Below are 17,925 nucleotides of genomic sequence, written 5' to 3' on the forward strand. Positions count from 1 at the left end.
CTTAACTATTTCCTTATCTTGTCTTGATGATCTAGAAGGGTGTATAATAGTGCCGGCGGCAGACCTCTCCACTTTGGACATACGCGCTGCGAATGATAGATACGTCATGTACGCTCACAGCCATACAAACGAGTCTCCCAGATCTTTTAATCGAAACCCATGACATTCAAACAAGCTCTGGTGGTCCATCTCGCAGGAGATCTACTTTAGACCTGCATCGAATTCACAGCAATGAGCATCTAGAAGTTGGAGTTTGGATGACGACACGACAAAATCGGGTGCCAGGCGGTTGAACATCGCCCCGAATCCCGATCCGGCACAACTCAAACACCCGCCACCAGAAATGTACTACCGTTCTGTGATGTTTGATAGGAATGACTCTAGAAAAGGGGATCTTCGCTTCTGAATGCTTAAATATGCTATCCTCCTATCATATTCTGATTTCCTAGTTATACCTCTCCCTGCATCATCTGCATCACGACAACACGCATACATCATGCCTAGCCTCAATTTCAATCCCGACAAGGAAATCCCCGACCTGACGGGGAAAGCTATCTTCATCACGGGTGGTATGTGACACAGTCCAATATACTATAACCGCAAAGCTCATTTTCCCAGGAACCAGTGGTCTGGGCGCGCAATCGGCCATCAACCTAGCCAAACACAACGCATCCCACATCTACATCAGCGGCCGCAATGCCCAAAGCGCCGAAAAGATCATCTCCCAAATCCGGGACAGCGGTTCCAAAACCAAAGTCAAATTCATCCAATGCGACTTGGCATCTCTCTCCTCCGTCAAAGCGGCAGCCGAACAATTCATGTCTACATCACCGCAACTAGACGTCCTGATGTGCAATGCCGGAATAATGGCCAAACCGCCATCCCTCACGACAGACGGCTACGAATTACAGTTTGGAACAAACCATCTCGGTCACGCACTACTCATTAAGAAGCTACTTCCTCTCCTCGAGGAAACGAGTAATAGTGGCGGCGACGCACGCATCGTCATCCTCACGTCCGAGGGCATGTTCCTTCATCCCAAGGGCGGAATCGTCTTCGATGATTTAAAAACCGTTCAAAATTTCTGGGCTGCCGGTCCATGGCGCCGATATGGCCAGAGTAAATTAGCAAACATGCTCTATGCCCGCGAACTATCCCGCCAATGCCCAAATATTACTTCCATCTCCATCCACCCTGGAGTGGTGTCTACAGAGTTAATTGCAAACTCGCGATTCATGGATCGGATTCTCATTTATATGACCAATCTTGGAAATCTACTGAAACCGGAAGAGGGAGCTTATAATCAGGTATGGGCAGCGACGACACCGAGGGAGAATTTGAAGAATGGAATGTACTATGAGCCTGTGGGTAAGTTGGCGCAGAAGAAGCTGGATAAGACGGCGAGGGATGATGATTTGGCAAAGAGATTGTGGAAGTGGACAGAGGATGCTTTGAGCGAGTACTGATGAGGAGGTGTCGGATGCTAGAGAGCTTGATATCTTCTCTAGAAAGCTGAATTCTGAACTTAGCGCGTCTATTGACGGAGCAGTAGGATTGGTGGATACTCGGAGAAAGGAGATACTGTATAGTTATCCGCCAAGATTAGTCATTATTTTGCCCACATAGTTAGTTAGTTAAATTGCCAGCTAGGGGCATTACAGCAATTCAGACTTATTGATATCCTATTGGTGCGCAGCATGATCCACTAAGCAGGAATTCCGACTTCTATTTCGTGATGGCGGGTCTGAGTTGCGGCTCAGGCCGCTTGCATATTCCAGCGATCCACTATGAGACTTTAGATCCAATAGGATTTACTGTTTCATGCCTCGAGGTTTGTGGAAGTAATTCAGTAGTGAGTGAATGTCAATTAGCAACAATAGGTAAACCAGATATCAAGCTGACATTACAAAAGAGCTTCGCCGTTTTGCGTTCGCAGTCGGTGATTGACGTGTCCTTGATCAAAATTAGAAGCAATGATTTGACGTGACGTGACGGTCTACATCTCTGTGCCTTGGATTGTTCGCTGAATCACTCAGAGTCCTCATGCCCTCGTCCCAGCGTCCCAGCATTGTCATCAATACTCGTCATATGAAGCTGAATCTCGAGAATATGAATCCCACCTTCCCTCGAGCGAAGCCCATATCTGACGCGCCTGGGTAGGGCTAATCTCAGATGTCATCGACTGGTCAGGTCTTCGATAGGCGTCGAACTTCAAGTCGACTTCATTGTCATCCTCCTCTGAGCCGTATCGAATAAACCCATGAATGTGACCCTCGCCGTTGAAGAACAGTCCATTGAACGAGCCAGCAGAATCCTCTGTATCAATGTTATGCAGCTCATACTCATCCGTCCATCTTGGCATGGCGTCCCCGCGCCAAAATATTGTCATGGCATCCTCCGTATTCACTTCATATGGTCGCGTTACTTTCATCATACCAGTAGCAACGCCAAGATTGAACTTTAACCACAGGGTGTTCCCGTCTAGTGTCCCAATGAGGCTCAGACGATCCCGATATTGAGGGAAATTCGCCTCAACATGCTTACAACAGAGGTCGTACCGTCCATTAAGCAAGCCGATCCTCCGCCGAGGGCTCGACGGCGAGGTTGGCTGCACAGGGCCCCGCCAGACAGAGGACAAGCTTGGGTCATATTCTGAGTAGGGTGGTGGTGCATCGCCATTTTCATCTTGAGATGGTGCTACTTGTTGAGCTGCTGTCTTGGTGTTTCCCTTCGCCTTCGCTGCGGGTTTGGCTGCACCTGTTGTCGACTTGACCGGAGCCGTTTTCTTTTCCGTTAACTTTGGAGCTGTCGTTTTCTTCTCCTTTAGTACAGTAGGGGCTGCCTTTGGCTTGGCTGTCGAGGGCTTCCCATCTTTCGCCATTATGAGCTGATGGACCGTCCTCCTAGCGGGTTGCTTTGTTCTCTTGGGGACAGCCGCGGGTACAGGCGGATTAGCGGCTGGCGTAACCTTCTTCTCCTTGGCCGTGATCTTGGGGGCCACCTTTGCTCTCTTCGTGGCAAGATTGGCAGCCTGCACCTCAATGACACCGGTACTCGAAACGCTAACACTGACGTTGACGTTGACACTAGTCGAGGTCGAGACTTGGTCTGCCTTGCGCTTTGTACCCTTCGCCTCTGGCTTGACAGCGGCAGATTCCTTCAACATCTCCTTCACCTCCCGTTCCTTGTTCGCCCATTCCTTCTTTAGATCGGCCTCGATCTTCTGGATATGCGGCGGCACGGCGAGACCGCCCCCCATCACGGCGTCGAAGAGACGTTTATGGGCGGTGCCCTTAACTTTGGATGGAGGTAGACCATAATGGAGGAGTTGCGCTTCATACCAGTGTGCAGGGCGATTCTCTGTGTCTTTGCCTTGAAAGTGGTTCTTAAGCTCGGGTAGGGTCGCTCGACAGTGAAGGTTTAGGTTGCTCGCTTCACAGTAGAATGAGTCCCCGGAAAAGGAGAAGCCGTGTTTCTGGGCGGTGGTACGAGTGCCATTGGGCAGGTTGAATTGATTGTGGATAGGATACCGGGAGTAGAGACGAATAGATAATAGGGGTTGAAGATCAGTCTGTTGGGAAAGGGAAATATTATACGTGGGACGCTTCACGTTGCGCCGGGTTAGCGCGTTGCTATTGATACAAATCGACAATAGGAAACACCAAGGGAATACGAAAAACAAAGGGTCACTATGGCTTTATAAGGGCGAGCCAAGATGACCTCAAGATGATAAGGTCGATGGGTCGTCACTCATTGCTAGGAAGTAAGTAACAACATCAATAATTCGCGGGGGTCTACGACTGTAGCTAGATTGGCGTCTCTAAAGAACGTATTAATCCTTGCATCCGAATACTACATCATATTTACTCTTACAGTCTTAGCGCCCGATTATCTTTTCTGGCCACGATGTAGGTGACGACTGCAGCACCTACTGCAATATACTATTCTGTAAATAGATAAATATGATCACGTGCTCTTCTTTCCTTATCGTCTCTTATCGCGACCAAAAAATTTTGGGCCCCAAAAGCGTCACATTTGAACGTGATACCGGCCAGCAGATCGATCAAAGAAACTTCGATCCGAAATTGGGCCGCGGTCAAAATAGCGACTCCGACTATCATCCCCATTCTCCTCTAAGAGCCTCGCTCACCGCCCTTGGACATCAATTCTTTCTCGGTCCCGCCACAAACCCGCGGGGTATCCAATTGCACGCATCTCCAAATGGACTCACAATCAACAATCGCGGCTCCGGCCATGGATGCCACCTCCTTCCTCGACTTGGCCATCACACTGGTCCTGAACAACTGGCCCGCACTCACATTAGCCGTGCAATCAAACTGGGGCGGCCCTACCTCCGCCGACAAGCGCGACTGGCTCTGCGGCGCAATCTCAGACATGCTCAAAGACCGGCCCGAAACCGACGCCGAGGATCTCGAAGACGTCCTCATTCAGGTCTTGAATGATGAATTTGAAGTTTTGGTCGACGACGAGAGTGCTGGCAATGTCGCGCTCGAGATTATGGAGTTCAAGGCACAGACGGCGCGGGGAGAGTTCGGCGCTATTCAAGAGCTGTGGGAGACGTGGCAGAAGAAAAGCCAGCAGAAGTCATCGGCGGCGAGCATGTTCAAGCAGGTCGATACTCGGGATGAGGACCAGGAGACCGATGAGGAAGAGGACTCTGAGGATGAGGATGTTGAGATGGGCGAGGCACCTTCGTTGGTTCGGGCCCCTAGGGAGAAGGTTGAGCCTGAGGTGGATGAGGATGGTTTCACTATGGTCAAGAAGAAGCGGTAAATCAGTAGTACCGGGGGCGGTTGTTATTTAATGACCCATGATCGATGTCGCTTTCATTTCATGTTACATGCACATGAAGCATTTGAATACATATACATCTCTTTTTACATAGACGAATTGCTGCAATTTCAGTTTTTTTTTTTGAATCCACTACAGCACAATTTTGCTTCAGAAAAGAATTATTCTTACGAGGATGGAGTACTGCGATTTGACTGCTTGTGTTGATGAGACAAATAGCAATTCTATATGGAAGGGGTAAAGAAGTTTCATAATCATCAAAGTGAAGCGTATGCTTTTGAGTGTATCGTCGCTCGATCTCCAACCGCCCTAGCTTTTCCTCGTCGTGAGCACTGCTCGGACCTGGCAGATTGATGGAGAGATAGCAAAACATCCATAGGCCCCGTGGTGGTATCCCGTTTAGGTTCTTTTCCCCGCATGGCGAGGATATGCACATTCCGTTATATGTTTCCAAGAATCAAGCATTTACTCTTCGTTCTCCGGCATGATGAGCTTGGTGATCATACCAATAGCAATGGTTTGTCCCTTTAGTAAAGCAGTCAGCGTCTAGATCATCTAATATTATAAAGGCTAACAGATCATCACATACCTGATCACGCAGGGTGAATCGTCCCAGCTGCTGGTAGTCCTCGAATCTCTCAACACAGACGGCACCAGCAGTGCTGGTCACCTCAAGGCGGGCAATAATGGTCTGACCCCTGTTGGCGAATGGAGGGGGGCGCTTGCTTTTGCGGCCGGTGCCAGGCTCCAGCTTGTGGAGGAGAGCAGCAAAAGTGACTTCCTCAATGGCGGAGTGAACGTGAAGAACGCAGTTAAAACCGGCAGTGAGAATGTTCTTGAGATCTAGAATACGGATCTTGGCCTCGAAAGCAGACACACAGTGGACAGGACGCTTGGGAGAGCAGAGTACGAAACCGGGGAAGAAGTCCTCCTCTTCCACACCGCGCAGGCGCATGCGGACCTGGTCACCACATGAAGCGGTGGAAATTTCGTCTTCGGTTTCACCGTAAAGGGCAGAGATCTGAACCTCAGTGCGATTAGGCATCATGAGATAACTACCGTTCTTCTTGATGACACCGGACTCGACACGACCTTCCGCCATGGTACCCATGTCTCGGTACTTGGCGCTGATAGGCATCATGAAAGGAGCGTTGATCTTACGCTCGGGAAGCTTGAAGTCCGTCAGGTACTCCAGAAGAGATGGGCCGTCGTACCAGGGGGCGACGCCGGCTGGAAGTCTGTCCTTAATGTTCAAAGTAGTCTGAGCGGAAATGGGCATGCAGAAGATATCGCTCTTCTTGTAGCCAAGAGCTTCCAGGAACTTAATGACCTTGACGGTACACTCGTCGAAGCGAGCCTTGCTCCATTCGACGGTAGGGTCGTCCATCTTGTTGACGACAATGACCAACTTCTGAACACCGGTGTTGCGGGCAAGCAGAGCGTGCTCACGAGTCTGGCCGCCCTTCTCGAAACCAGTCTCGTACTCACCCTTACGGGCGGAAATGACGAGACAGCCCAAATCAGCCTGGGACGCACCTCCAATCATGTGGGGAACGTAAGACTTGTGGCCAGGCGCATCAAGAATGGAGAATTGACGCTCAATGGGGCCATCCGGGTGGGGAATTGTGACCTTGAAGAAAGCACGACCAACTTCGACAGTCTTACCCTTAGCACGCTCCTCATTGGTCAAATCCAGAGCCCATGAGAGGTACCAAGTCTCACGACCAGCTTCCTTAGCTTCCTTCTTGTACTTGTCAAGAGTCCGGTCATCGACCATGCCAGTGGAGTACAGGAGAGAACCACCCAAGGTAGACTTTCCGGCATCAACGTGGCCAATGAACACAACATTGATGTGCTCGCGCCTCTCACCGTAGATTTCCTTGAGAGTTGCCTCATCGACATCGGCTTGTTGCGCTTTGGCCACAGCATCGGCGGCACGGGTAGCCTTGGCGACCTCGCCACGGCCAGGGCTAGAGCGACCGGATGAGGGACTGGGAGAAGTCTTGCCGCTAGCAGCTGCCTTGGCATCGGCCTTCTTCTCGGTCTTCTCAATGGCCTTGGCGGCAGTCACCTTCGCACCAGCCTCGGCAGCCTCAGTACCCTTGGTATCACCCTTGGTCGTAGTGTTCGGTGTAGCCGCAGCGGCGGGGGTAGCGGCGGGGGCAGGAGTAGGAGTTCCGACCGAAAGCACCTTAACCTTAGGAGCGGCGCTGGAGGTGGTGGCACCGATGGACAGGACCTTGGCCTTGGGAGGGGCGGCGGAGGCATTCACGGCAGGCTTGGGGGCAGGTTGGGCAGCGGCGGGAGCAGGCTGGCGAGGTTGCTGCTGCTGCTGCTGCTGGAAGCCACCAGGTTGCTGGTTATAGTACTGGTTGTATCCACCGGGCTGCTGGCCATACGCACCGTGTTGGCCGTAGGACTGCTGGGGGTAACCGTATGCTTGCTGACCGTATTGGTTATACTGGTAACCACCACCGTATTGCTGGTACTGCTGTCCAGGCACGAAGGATGAGGCGCCGGGGGTGAAAGAGGCAGCACCGGGCTGGAAAGTTGCGCCAGGCTGGAATGAAGGCGCCTGTGCCTGAGGACGGCCTTGTGCGTTCAGGTTGACACCCTCCGTTTGGCGGGAGAGCTCATCCTCCCAAGAATCGGGGGTCTGGTTCGACATCGTGAGGTAGATTCCGGGACGCAATCAAGGACACGGCAAGCGACACGGAAGTCGAGGTTGGAGGTTTCAACAACAATGAGGGGTCCTACAATTTTGATTTTGCACCGCTGAGTCAGCGCCCCCGCGATAACGTCACGTGTCTGATATGTGCAGTGACAGAAAGAGGAACTTCTCTTTGTTTTTGTCCTTCGTCAGAAAGAGGTTGTTCTCGTCGTTTGAATGTCTGGAAAGCCCAGAGGATATTTGTGTCCCGTTACTGGTGGTGTCCAACTCACCGTTGGGATTGGGCTCTTGTCACCCTCATCTTCTTTTTTGACTGTTGGGCATAACACAACACGGGTTATCGATAAGCCCCTCCATGCTTTGTCCTCAGGGGTGCTTACCAGCTCAATCCACCCAGCGTGATTTGAATCGTTCAAGAGATTGCTGTGGTCAAAATGGAGGTCTTCTTGACACGCGTATGTCATCACTATCGGCCGTATAGATCCTGTGCCAGTCTACTAACAGCATCTATCCACGAGAAGCTGACCCAGCAGGCAATGAACTATGCCATTCGGTAAGCTCAACAATCCGAGATTGAAATGATTATTAAGACTGAGACATTCATATAGCTCAGGGATTGCGATCACCGCGACCTATGCTATGCGCCAATCATCTCGCTTGCTCAAAGTATGCCCGATCTCGTCCAGCTGCCACAAAGTGGATCTGAAGATGCTGACGTCAATCTCGATCAGACTGTTGACGGCAAGGACCGCGAAGAATTATTGTCTTTGCAGCAACGTCTCGAGAGCAAGATTCAGGTTTGTCTAAGTAGATTACTGTCCTTCTTGGATCCTGACTGATGTAGGAACGCAGGTTATCGCTCCATCAATTGACATGATTGAGCTGATGTAAGTCCGTTGAAATATTCGAGGTTAGCATTCTTAGGCACTGACAGCAGGATACAGAGCTGCTCGGGGCAATACATCTCTTGAGTCGGCAGTCGCCCTCACCAAGTCTCTCAGGTGGGAAATTCAGGCTCTTGGCCAACGATTGGCAAAGGCCGCGGCTTCAGAAGAAGCCATGCAAAGAGACTCCAGGTCATCGAAAGAGCGACCAAAGAACGAGGCTGAGATTGAGTTCATCATCAAAGACATCAAGAACTTACTTGCCCGGATTGAGGATGCGGTGCCACTCATGAACCTGGCCATCACCACATCCGGTGCTAAACTGTCAACAAATCTACCGTCGACAGTGTCGCCCTCGCGACTTCTACAAGCTAGCACTTTCCTAACAGCAGGAGACACACAATACTCTATGTCACAATCTGTCGAGCCTCACGCTGTGCAAATAGGACCAACATTTACACTTTCGATGTACATGCTCTTCGCCAGCCATCTCCGTCCGCACGACGAGGAATCCGTGCGAGAAGCAACCTGGAAGGAGGTCATGCACAAGGCACGACTCAAGCTGCGACGCGTGCCCATGAACCTCTACTATTCAGAGGATCAATCAAAGTTGTCACAGTTTCCATCACGACCAGGTATTGATGAATATGCTTATCAAGTCATGATCATCGAGGATCTTGATGATGGGAGAGTTCACACATTTGAAGAGAATGAACCTCAGCCTCATAGCTACGAAGGAGTTGCGACAGCGGGAGTGAGAGAGATTCTCCCAATTCATCAGATCTCCAAGATTTTCTACGCCGACACGGGCAGAATTCTCAATATTAGCACTGAAGGCGAAACCAACAACCCGGTTCTACTACTCAAAAGAGATTTGAATGCATTGCCTCCTCGTCGCATGATGGAGCGCGACGATAGTGATGATGATTATTCCCAGGAAGCAGAAGATCAGGATTCGGTCGACGAGGAGCAAGCGCAGCTCGATGCACAGCTGAGTGGTAGTAGTACATCGGATCAGACCAACCTCAATTATCTGCATGAAGATTCCATCCCCGAAGAATGGCGGCTACCTCCAGGCCTGGACCCAGAGTGGATCGCGTTTGAAGTCTACAACGAAGACGAAGATTCAGACACCGAGTCGGAAGCAGACCCAGCAGCAGAACCCTCCATTGATCCTAATATGGTGGCTAAGCTGTCATTAAAGGACGAAAAACATTCATCTTCCCCGTCTTCCTCCCCAGTCGGTCGCCATGACGTCTCTCAAACATCAGCGTCAACTCAACCCGCTGCAACCACAACAACAGTCTCCAATCCACTATTCGAACACATTCGCACATCACTCTCACTACTCGAAACCCTCCTTCGTCTAACATCCCTTCAACAATTCCAGCAACAATCACACCTTTCAATCAGTGACGAACTCCTGAACTTCTTCCTCGAAGAGTCGTCTTCAACCGGTGCCGGCGGCGATGAGCAACATCGCCAGCGTCTCCGGTCCGAGGCCCGTCGTCGCGTCGGATGGGACCCTTATGACGAGAGTCCTGTCAAACACCGCGGCGAGGACTACCAATATGGTTGGGGACCTGGTAGTCCCTCCGCCTTTCCACGAGACGGCGATGATCTCTACTCACCAGGAGGCGGATCACGGGGGTTCCAGATTCGTTCCCGCGAAAACACGCCGGAGACGCCTCAGCGAAGGGGTTCGCCTAGTGTGCGCCCAAGTGGGCTGAGGGATATGACTCCTGCCTATTCGGATGATGCCAACTCGAGGCAAAGCTCGCCATTGGGGAAGAAGGCTAGTCGCGTCCCCAAAGGTGGAAATGCTGGTTCTGGAACGGCAGTGTGAGAGACTCATTTTCACTACTTCTGTAAAATTACGGGCGAGGATGACCGGGTGATGCCCTGGTAATACTGCTTTTTGACCCGCTTGAGGAGCAATTCTCATCGCAGTGAATGAGAAGGAACACTTTATAGACGTGATCAGGGAAAAAAAATTAGGCACAACAGGCGTATCCGACGTAACCGACTTCCTATGTAATTGGAGAGAATCATGTGCAGGTTCGACGACAATAAAGGGAACAGGTAGAAAAGGCAATACACGTTATCGATCGCTGAAATCAAGAGATGAAAACGTAACGAATCCGGGAATAAGGAGAGAAAAGTCCTAAAAACGCCATTGAACCGGCCAGGGCGGCCTAAACTCCGGCAAAAAGCGACGCAAATGTAATAACCAGGTCAACTGGTCATTGGGGTCTAGAAGACAAGATATAGCCTTCAAGGAGACGACCAAAGTTATATTCTCTTGTCCATGGACCATTGGGACGATCAATCTACTCCCAATCTTCGTCACTATCATCCGCCTTGGTGTCGGCAGTTGGGCTCGTCTCCTTGGGACTGCCAGGTGTCCGGCTGGCGGTCCCACTCACGACGTCGTAGCTTGATTCACTGTCGGCCTGGGACTGCTGATCGTTGGATCGGCGAGGTTCAGCCTTCTGGGTATCTTTGGGGGCAAGGTTTTGGTTACCAGGGCGGACCTGGGGAGTAGAGGGAGATTCGGACTCGTCCTCAGAGTCATCGTCCCAACCGACTTCCTCTTCCTCTTCGACATTAGCGCCTATCAGCGAGAGCCAGTGTTAGTATATAAGACACGAGAAGTACAAAATAGCAAATTGATGCGACATACCCTTCAGAAGCTCCTTGCGCTTCTTCTCCTCGGTCTCAACGACGAGGCGCAAGAAGTAGTACCGAATCCAGAACTCCGCATACTCCACCTTCTCAGGAACAAGCTTCTCCATGGTCGTACGCAGTTCGGGGTACTTCTCCAGATCGGCGGCGATTTCGTCGGTCTTGCTCTCCACATTGAAATCCTTTTTGAACTCCGGGAACTTGTCGCTGACCGGATCCTTGGTGAAGCTATCCAAATTGGAATGAATGACGTGAAGCTGGGCCTCGAACCGAGTGGCATGAATGACTCGCTTGCCGTCGGCATCCTTGCTCTCGAAGAGAAGCTTGCCAGGGTCTTCATTCTCGGGCGGTACGATGCTCACAGCCTCACGCAGCTTTTGACTGATGCTCCGGCCGAATCGCAGGATTGCTTCGTCCGCAGCCTCTTCGGCTTTCTCAATCTCCTTGAATCGCCGGGCGGCTTCGGCCTTGAACCGGGAGATAAACCCCTCTCCGCTAGAACCGGCTTCCTGCGCCTGGTCCTTGGAAGTTTCTTCCGTTGCAGCCGTGGGCGTAGCAGCTCCATCCGTCGGTCCTTCGCTGCCGTCTGTAAGCCCAACCGTGCTGAGAGACAGCCCCTTTGTTCGATCGACGATGCTGTTCCGCAGGTCTGAGAATCCCTTCACCGCTTCCTCACTGGCAGCATTGTATTCCTTCTGAGCACCTTCGTAGTAGCTTTCTCCCTGTTTGCGTACATTGTCCCAGAGTCCTCCGATTCGGGTACCCCACGGGCTGGCGGAAAAGGCGCGGAAGGTTTCTTGGAGCTCGGTGTTGAGGTTGCTGTTGGAATTCTCGTTATTTGATTCAGAAGAATCCTCGTTCTTGTTCGAGGCCAGGATTTCCTCCTGGATATGGTCGTATGCGAAATCCATGGTGAGGTGGACGGGGAGATGAGAAAGTCGCAGACCGACACAACAATTGAGGTTGCACCTCCGCGTTCGTCGATGGCCCGACCGCCCGCGCCCCGCTCGTCCCGTGCTAAGCTCAGCGCAACTATTGAATGAACTGAACAATAACCAGCTATACGAATACGCCGGTCTCGTTCAAACAACAAATGAAAATCAAAAGACGGTTCGCTAAATCCATTTTCATAAATATATAGGGTATCTAAGAATTTGACGCTTCAGGTAGACTATACGGTTCTCCTACACTCTCTTGACTCCCTATCCAAAAGTTCGGCATAGGAATGCTCTCCATCACACTGGAAGTCAGAAGCTGACTGCGTGATAATATCCTACCAATTCCATGATGGCCACGCTCGACTGGTTGAGATGACTCGACTTGAATAACCGACCCAGGAGGCCGAGGTCGCTGAAAGACATCTTCATCATGATCCATGCTGTCGTCTTGACCCCGGGTGGGCGAAGACTCCGGCACTATTTCAATTTGGTCTGCTCGTTGACTTGGTGTTGGAGTCTGGGAAGACGAAAGAGGAAGTTGTCGTGAATCATGCGCGAGCCCTTGTCGAGGATATTGCGTGCTTCCTTCATTGGGAAATAGCTCAGACAGCTTTTGGGTATTCAATGTCGGAATAGGCTCATGTGGGAATTGAGTCGCTGGTTGTACTCTTCGATAGAACATGGAAGCGTCCGACATTGGAGCTTCGGAAGCAGGTGCAGAGTCTGGGTCGGCATATGTGTGAGCGCTGGGCAAGGGTAGATCTTGCGAGTCATCACACGGCGATTGTGGTGCGTCATGACCCTCGCTTGAGTTCGCCAAGCGTGGGCCGGGATTTCGAGTGGGTGTATCAAGACCATATCCAATATCATCCTCAAAGTCATCATTGTCGGTGTCCGCGTCCGTTTCATAGATTACCGTTCTTTCGCGTTGGGTACGGTCCGGTGGGGGGTCGTCGACTGCTGGCACGGATTGCTGGGAGACTCCAGCTAATGACGAAGCAGTCGATAATGTATTCCGTTTGAATGATGGCAATTCTGTGTTAGGAGAATTGTAACCGATGGGTCCGTTTTGTGTGAGCGTCTCATTCTGGACTGTGTCATCTTGATTGAGTGACTCTTCGGCCATCACTGGTGAACCCGTAGATTCTTCTTTGATAGAATTGTCAGGATTGGCGAAGTTCAATCGCACTTTCCTCTGAGGTGACCGCGTTGCACTGCGAAACTGAGATGATGTGATAATTGCCAACCCTGGACTTTCCGGTGACTGCGAAGATGGAATCTCCAGTCTCCTCGGTTTTCGCGGTGTGATTGGAATTTCAGATTTCGAAGGATCTGAGGGTTCAGGTTGCTTCCGGAGGCTTTGGGTGTCGTCCGACTGAGATATTGGTTCGCCGGTAGACAGGTCTACTTCCGCTTCCAGGGCCCTGCGAGTGCGCTTTGCGGAGAACACGGGAGTTTCCAGCTTCAATCCATTATTCTCCAAAATATCCGGTTGCTGAACACCCTCTTTCGAATCCTTTTCGGGAGCAGGCTGTAAATATCCCATGTTCACATCATTATCGTCATCGTCATCAATCGTTATATAGCGCCGCACGAAATCCATTTGTGTAAGAGTTTTATCGCGCTTTGCTGGCGGTTTGTCTGTTGACTTTCGCTTTCCTCTGCCGTTGCTTTGCCTCGGCGTTTGGCTCTTGCGTAGGGGAGCTCGTTGAACTGTGGCGCTTTTTCTTCGCCGTTTTGGATGGTCTTCATTCATTCCGAGCGTGGAAAGGCCCGATTTGGCCCGTAAAGATGGTCGGTTTTCGGTATTCTCGCTAAGACCGTCGTCTATTTGCACTGACCCCGCATCTTCGCCGCCGCCAGTGCTGTCAATATAGTCGAGCTCGTCATCGTCTTGTTGTGGAGTTTGGGTCACAAAGTCGATCTGTGTGAGAGTTGACTGTGCGCAAAATGAACTCGGTAGGGAGGCTCTTTTCCTAGGCCGCCCAGAGGTTGACAGTCCGGGAGACGCTGTTCTCTTCGACGTGGTGCTTTTCGATGTCTTGAATGATGACTGGGGACTGGGTCGCCGGGGGGTTCGGAAGTGATCACTGGGTGTTGCTGATGCAGTATCTGGGGCCTTGTGGAATCTCATTGCAGCTTCCGCTAAACATACGGAGTTACACCAGCAAGACTTGTGGATTCTGTGGGATGACCTTGCTGAGAGCCACGGTTCCCTTCCGAGGATGACGTTTGGAGACACTATTGCCTGAGGCATACCGCGTCGACGCGTCGCTCGGTGTTACGAATTCACGTGACCCCTTGAGACCCCCAAACGGTCCATGATTGATTATGGTGACGCTACCTTGGTGTCTTCTCAGTAGTGAACATCAAATGGGATATTTATATGTCACGAAAGGCCATGCTCATGCAAGTTTCACGATGGCTCGAGACTCTTAGAATGTGGTGGGGAATGGGCCTAGAATGTTGACTTTCAACCAAAGACAATGCTTTTAAGATCGAATACTATCAAACTTGGGCATAATTCACCTAAATATTTGATCACTTCATGTTTACATGAGCCACTCTGGAATCGCATCTTCATCTTCCGGATCCTCAGATAGCAGAGATCCTTTTTCGATCTCGCTATCAGAATCTGGAGCGGGTGGAGAGGGCTGGACAGCCTTCATAGGAGACGGTGAACGGGAAAGAACATCCACGCTAGCAGATTTCGAGCCACCGTTGGCTGAAGAGTCGACTGCAATTGGGGCCATTGCAGATGATCCCTCGTTCTCTACCTCCACTGTCTCCGGCGGGCCGGCTTGATGCGGTCTCTCCGCTACTGATTCGGATTTATTTGGCACCACGATCAGTTCATAACGAGGAGTCTTGGGTGCTTTCACTCTTCTAGTCCTCTGCAAAGTCGCATGCGATTGGATCGGGCTCGGGGGCTGAGGAACCGGTGCGGAGGGGCCTTCCATGGGCTCATCGTGGGTAAAGTCTCCTCCTTCGCCAGGTTCGTCAGGTATGAAGCCTCCACCCTCATCTTGGGCGATGGGTTCATCGTCTTCAGGAATGAACCCCCCGCCATTTTCAGTTGCAAAGCCACCGGCATCTTCAGGTACAAAACCCCCGCCTTCTTCGGGGATGAATCCGCCTCCAATTTCCCCGGCGTAGTCCATGTCGATCTCTGGCTCTGGCTCTTGTTCATCGGAATACTCCATTTTCTCATCCTCGTCTGCATAAACTTTCACTCGTTCAGCGATCCTCAGCTTAATGAGGAACAGTCGCCATAGTCGCAACGCTTCTGCAGATCTTGCTTCGACGGCGGCTTGGCGTCGTTCATCGGCAATACCTCTAAGCACCTCCTCGAGTGCCTCCTTGTATTCTTGGGCAATGACAATTCCCCCAAAGACCGCCGTACCTCTCCGTCCTTTGAACTCAAAACCGGTCACCGCATCTGCGTAATCAATACCCAGAATTTTCGCAGAGCGAGCTGCCTCGGGGTGTTTGATGTGGACTGCTCCAGGTGGAACCATGCTTGGCACATAGACATCCAGATTTCCATAAGCATTTTTCGGAATCATTCCTTGTACCACAGGAGGCGGCCGGTATATCTCGGTTTGGTACTCTGCGTAGAGTGCAGTATCCTCAGTCTCTTCATCATTCTCGTCACTGGCGAATCCACTCTTGGGCCTGGTCGCGGGAACATGTTTGAGAGGCTGTTCGCCCACCTTGACATCTCGTCCCAGTCGATACCATTTATCAGCGCTACGTACGATATGTACGTCGGAGCGGCGGTAGACAGACTCCAAACTGTCACTCTTTGAGGTGGTCTTGCTCAAACCCACATGTCCTATGACACGTTTGGGGAAGATCACCTCATTCCGCCGCAAATGTCTCTCCAACGCATAGACAGGGTGATCCTTAAAGTCCTGGATGTTACGTGGCATCGGTTCGGCAGCGGATTTAGAAGTCAATTCGCTTATCTCAGCCTCATCTCGATCCTCCAGGAATGGCTTTTCATAGGCGATCAGTGCATCATTCCACCATTTCTCTCCACTCCGTGTGTTTTCCACTCGATACTTGCGAGTCTTTCCGTTGAAGGCTTTGGTGTATCGTCGAGTAACATCTCGCGCGGAAGCATCATCCTCAAAAGCAACCACATAACTCATATTGTTGTACGGATCGCTTGCGGGTGGCTCGAATTTAGATGGCTTTGCGAGAGACTTGGTCACCAATGGGTCGATGGGAATCCATTTTTGTACTGCGTCGTTGAAGGCTTCGACCCAGAATACCGGATAGGAGGATTCCCGGGGTGCTGGTTGAGAACCTTGTTAAGTTAGCCACTGCACTCAAACTCGGATTCTCTTACATACCGAGGCGAACAGGCTTTTGAGGACGTGAAGTAAACTCGGGTTTTCCAATCCGTCGTGTCCTTGAGGGAGTTGTGAGTCCACTCGCTGACTTCTGCTGATCGTCGGCAGATGTCTCATGGTCGTCAGAGGAAATGACAATATACTGTGGTGGCCTCTTGGATGGAGTCATGTCCTTGACGGTCCCTGAGAATGGCAACGGTTGAAGGGAACAGACGAGCCTCGCCTCAACAGCAGCGGAGCGTAGCAAGGCACAGAAAAGCTGGGCGCCAAAGTCGCGAGAACCCTGCAATATCTTTGCTTGGGACTGAAATTCTTCCTTTGAGAAGAAAACTTCGGCGTCAGACATGATTGTTTCCTAGCGATATGTCAGAGATCGCCCCTTTCATGTCACATAGAAAGTATCAGCACGCCTTACCATTCTCTGCTTCAGCTGATCTTGATCCTCAGCCCAGTGCGCGCGCTTGAGGCCCGGTTTAGTCACACGAAACCTTCGACTGAAGATGTCACCAGCTTGATTGAGACCGTCAATAAATGTGGTCGATCTCGTGAATTGCGGCTTATCCTCGTCGGGGTTCAACAAAGCAATGATCTTTTTGGGTAGCATCCTTTTGAGATAACGCTGCTTGTTCATTAGAAGCAAGATCCATATCCAGGAGACTCGGACGTACCTGCGTCACATCATCATTACACCACCGGTTGCGCAAGTTAACATGAGCCAAGAGGCAAAGAAGATGAGCCTTATGGGCATCTAACCGCAATTTTTTCTCGGCCGCGGTGACTGGCTTTCTTCTTGGGGGTGCTCTTTTGCGAGCCTCAGGTTCTCGATCCAGGGTAATCTGCAGAGTTTCATCTCTCCCCTCGATGGCAGAAGCCGTGCCAAATAGTCCCTGGGCAGGTTGGGCAACATCCACATCTTCCCATTCAACATCCGATTCATCGGAGGTAGTTGAATCATAGACAGTTTGCACGTTCTGACTGATATCTTTTCCTGGAGGTAAAACCATGTTTGCCTGCTCTAGAGGTGGAGAGTCGACGGGGATAGCCCTTGTCTGTATGGACTTGGAGTCTCCAACTCTGCGTCTTTTGATCGGTCGATCTAAATGGAACTGTCCCGGATCTCGAGCTTCAGCCTCTTCCAACATCTCCTGGTAGACATCAGGCACTTGGTTTTCACACGCTGTCTCGAGCTTTGAGCGACGGCCACGGGCCGCCCTGCCCCGCGCAGGACGCGCTGCGGACTGGCGCGCCATATTTCTGCTGTGTGGTGCATCAAGATGTTTGGTTCATGAAGAGGGATCTGCACGTCACGTCTGCTTTATCTATCTCTAAGTGTGTCGTCAGGTTCGACACACTGTAAGAGACAGATACAGTCGAATAGCAGGTTGATCCTGTCAAGATCTAATGTTGTGAGCCTCAAAGGGTCTAATCTACATGCTGAAGCTGATTGGGGGGCCTCTGCGTCATAGCGGGATATAGTTTATCCGGCCGTGTTATCGTAACCCGATACGTAATAAGGGGAAGGTCATGAGTAGTTAGTTGTACCCGAATGTTCACAACCTCGAAGCTTGAAAAGCGAT

At 51.2% G+C, this 17,925-nt stretch overlaps 8 protein-coding genes across 8 annotated transcripts; 3 read left to right on the forward strand and 5 right to left on the reverse strand.

The window, feature by feature from the left end:
• Positions 1-496: 496 nt before the first annotated feature.
• On the forward strand, positions 497-1,466 carry N7458_002164 (oxidoreductase, short-chain dehydrogenase/reductase family; the record flags this gene model as incomplete). Its single annotated transcript, XM_056905547.1, has 2 exons — positions 497-569; positions 619-1,466. The coding sequence occupies 2 exons, from the start codon at positions 497-499 to the stop codon at positions 1,464-1,466; spliced, it is 921 nt and encodes a 306-aa protein (XP_056769654.1).
• Positions 1,467-2,074: 608 nt separating this feature from the next.
• Positions 2,075-3,259, reverse strand: N7458_002165 (uncharacterized protein; the record flags this gene model as incomplete). Its single annotated transcript, XM_056905548.1, has 1 exon — positions 2,075-3,259. The coding sequence occupies one exon, from the start codon at positions 3,257-3,259 to the stop codon at positions 2,075-2,077; it is 1,185 nt and encodes a 394-aa protein (XP_056769655.1).
• Positions 3,260-4,221: 962 nt separating this feature from the next.
• N7458_002166 (pre-rRNA-processing TSR2 family protein) lies at positions 4,222-4,794 on the forward strand (the record flags this gene model as incomplete). The annotated part of the gene is made up of 1 exon (XM_056905549.1): positions 4,222-4,794. One exon carries the CDS (start codon positions 4,222-4,224, stop codon positions 4,792-4,794), a length of 573 nt encoding a protein of 190 aa, XP_056769656.1.
• A 483-nt stretch (positions 4,795-5,277) lies between these two features.
• N7458_002167 (translation termination factor GTPase eRF3) lies at positions 5,278-7,480 on the reverse strand (the record flags this gene model as incomplete). Its single annotated transcript, XM_056905550.1, has 2 exons — positions 5,278-5,337; positions 5,402-7,480. 2 exons carry the CDS (start codon positions 7,478-7,480, stop codon positions 5,278-5,280), a joined length of 2,139 nt encoding a protein of 712 aa, XP_056769657.1.
• Positions 7,481-8,019: 539 nt separating this feature from the next.
• On the forward strand, positions 8,020-10,213 carry N7458_002168 (RanGTP-binding protein; the record flags this gene model as incomplete). Its single annotated transcript, XM_056905551.1, has 5 exons — positions 8,020-8,036; positions 8,092-8,149; positions 8,215-8,280; positions 8,336-8,370; positions 8,428-10,213. The coding sequence occupies 5 exons, from the start codon at positions 8,020-8,022 to the stop codon at positions 10,211-10,213; spliced, it is 1,962 nt and encodes a 653-aa protein (XP_056769658.1).
• A 484-nt stretch (positions 10,214-10,697) lies between these two features.
• On the reverse strand, positions 10,698-11,963 carry N7458_002169 (BSD domain-containing protein; the record flags this gene model as incomplete). The annotated part of the gene is made up of 2 exons (XM_056905552.1): positions 10,698-10,981; positions 11,051-11,963. The coding sequence occupies 2 exons, from the start codon at positions 11,961-11,963 to the stop codon at positions 10,698-10,700; spliced, it is 1,197 nt and encodes a 398-aa protein (XP_056769659.1).
• Positions 11,964-12,198: 235 nt separating this feature from the next.
• On the reverse strand, positions 12,199-14,124 carry N7458_002170 (uncharacterized protein; the record flags this gene model as incomplete). The annotated part of the gene is made up of 1 exon (XM_056905553.1): positions 12,199-14,124. The coding sequence occupies one exon, from the start codon at positions 14,122-14,124 to the stop codon at positions 12,199-12,201; it is 1,926 nt and encodes a 641-aa protein (XP_056769660.1).
• Positions 14,125-14,542: 418 nt separating this feature from the next.
• On the reverse strand, positions 14,543-17,598 carry N7458_002171 (uncharacterized protein; the record flags this gene model as incomplete). The annotated part of the gene is made up of 4 exons (XM_056905554.1): positions 14,543-16,302; positions 16,349-16,703; positions 16,764-16,967; positions 17,017-17,598. The coding sequence occupies 4 exons, from the start codon at positions 17,596-17,598 to the stop codon at positions 14,543-14,545; spliced, it is 2,901 nt and encodes a 966-aa protein (XP_056769661.1).
• Between the last annotated feature and the right edge of the window lie 327 nt (positions 17,599-17,925).

Source organism: Penicillium daleae (genome assembly GCF_028827525.1).
Source record: "Penicillium daleae strain IBT 16125 chromosome Unknown utg000002l_segment0_segment0, whole genome shotgun sequence".
NCBI classification, from domain to species: Eukaryota; Fungi; Ascomycota; class Eurotiomycetes; order Eurotiales; family Aspergillaceae; genus Penicillium; species Penicillium daleae.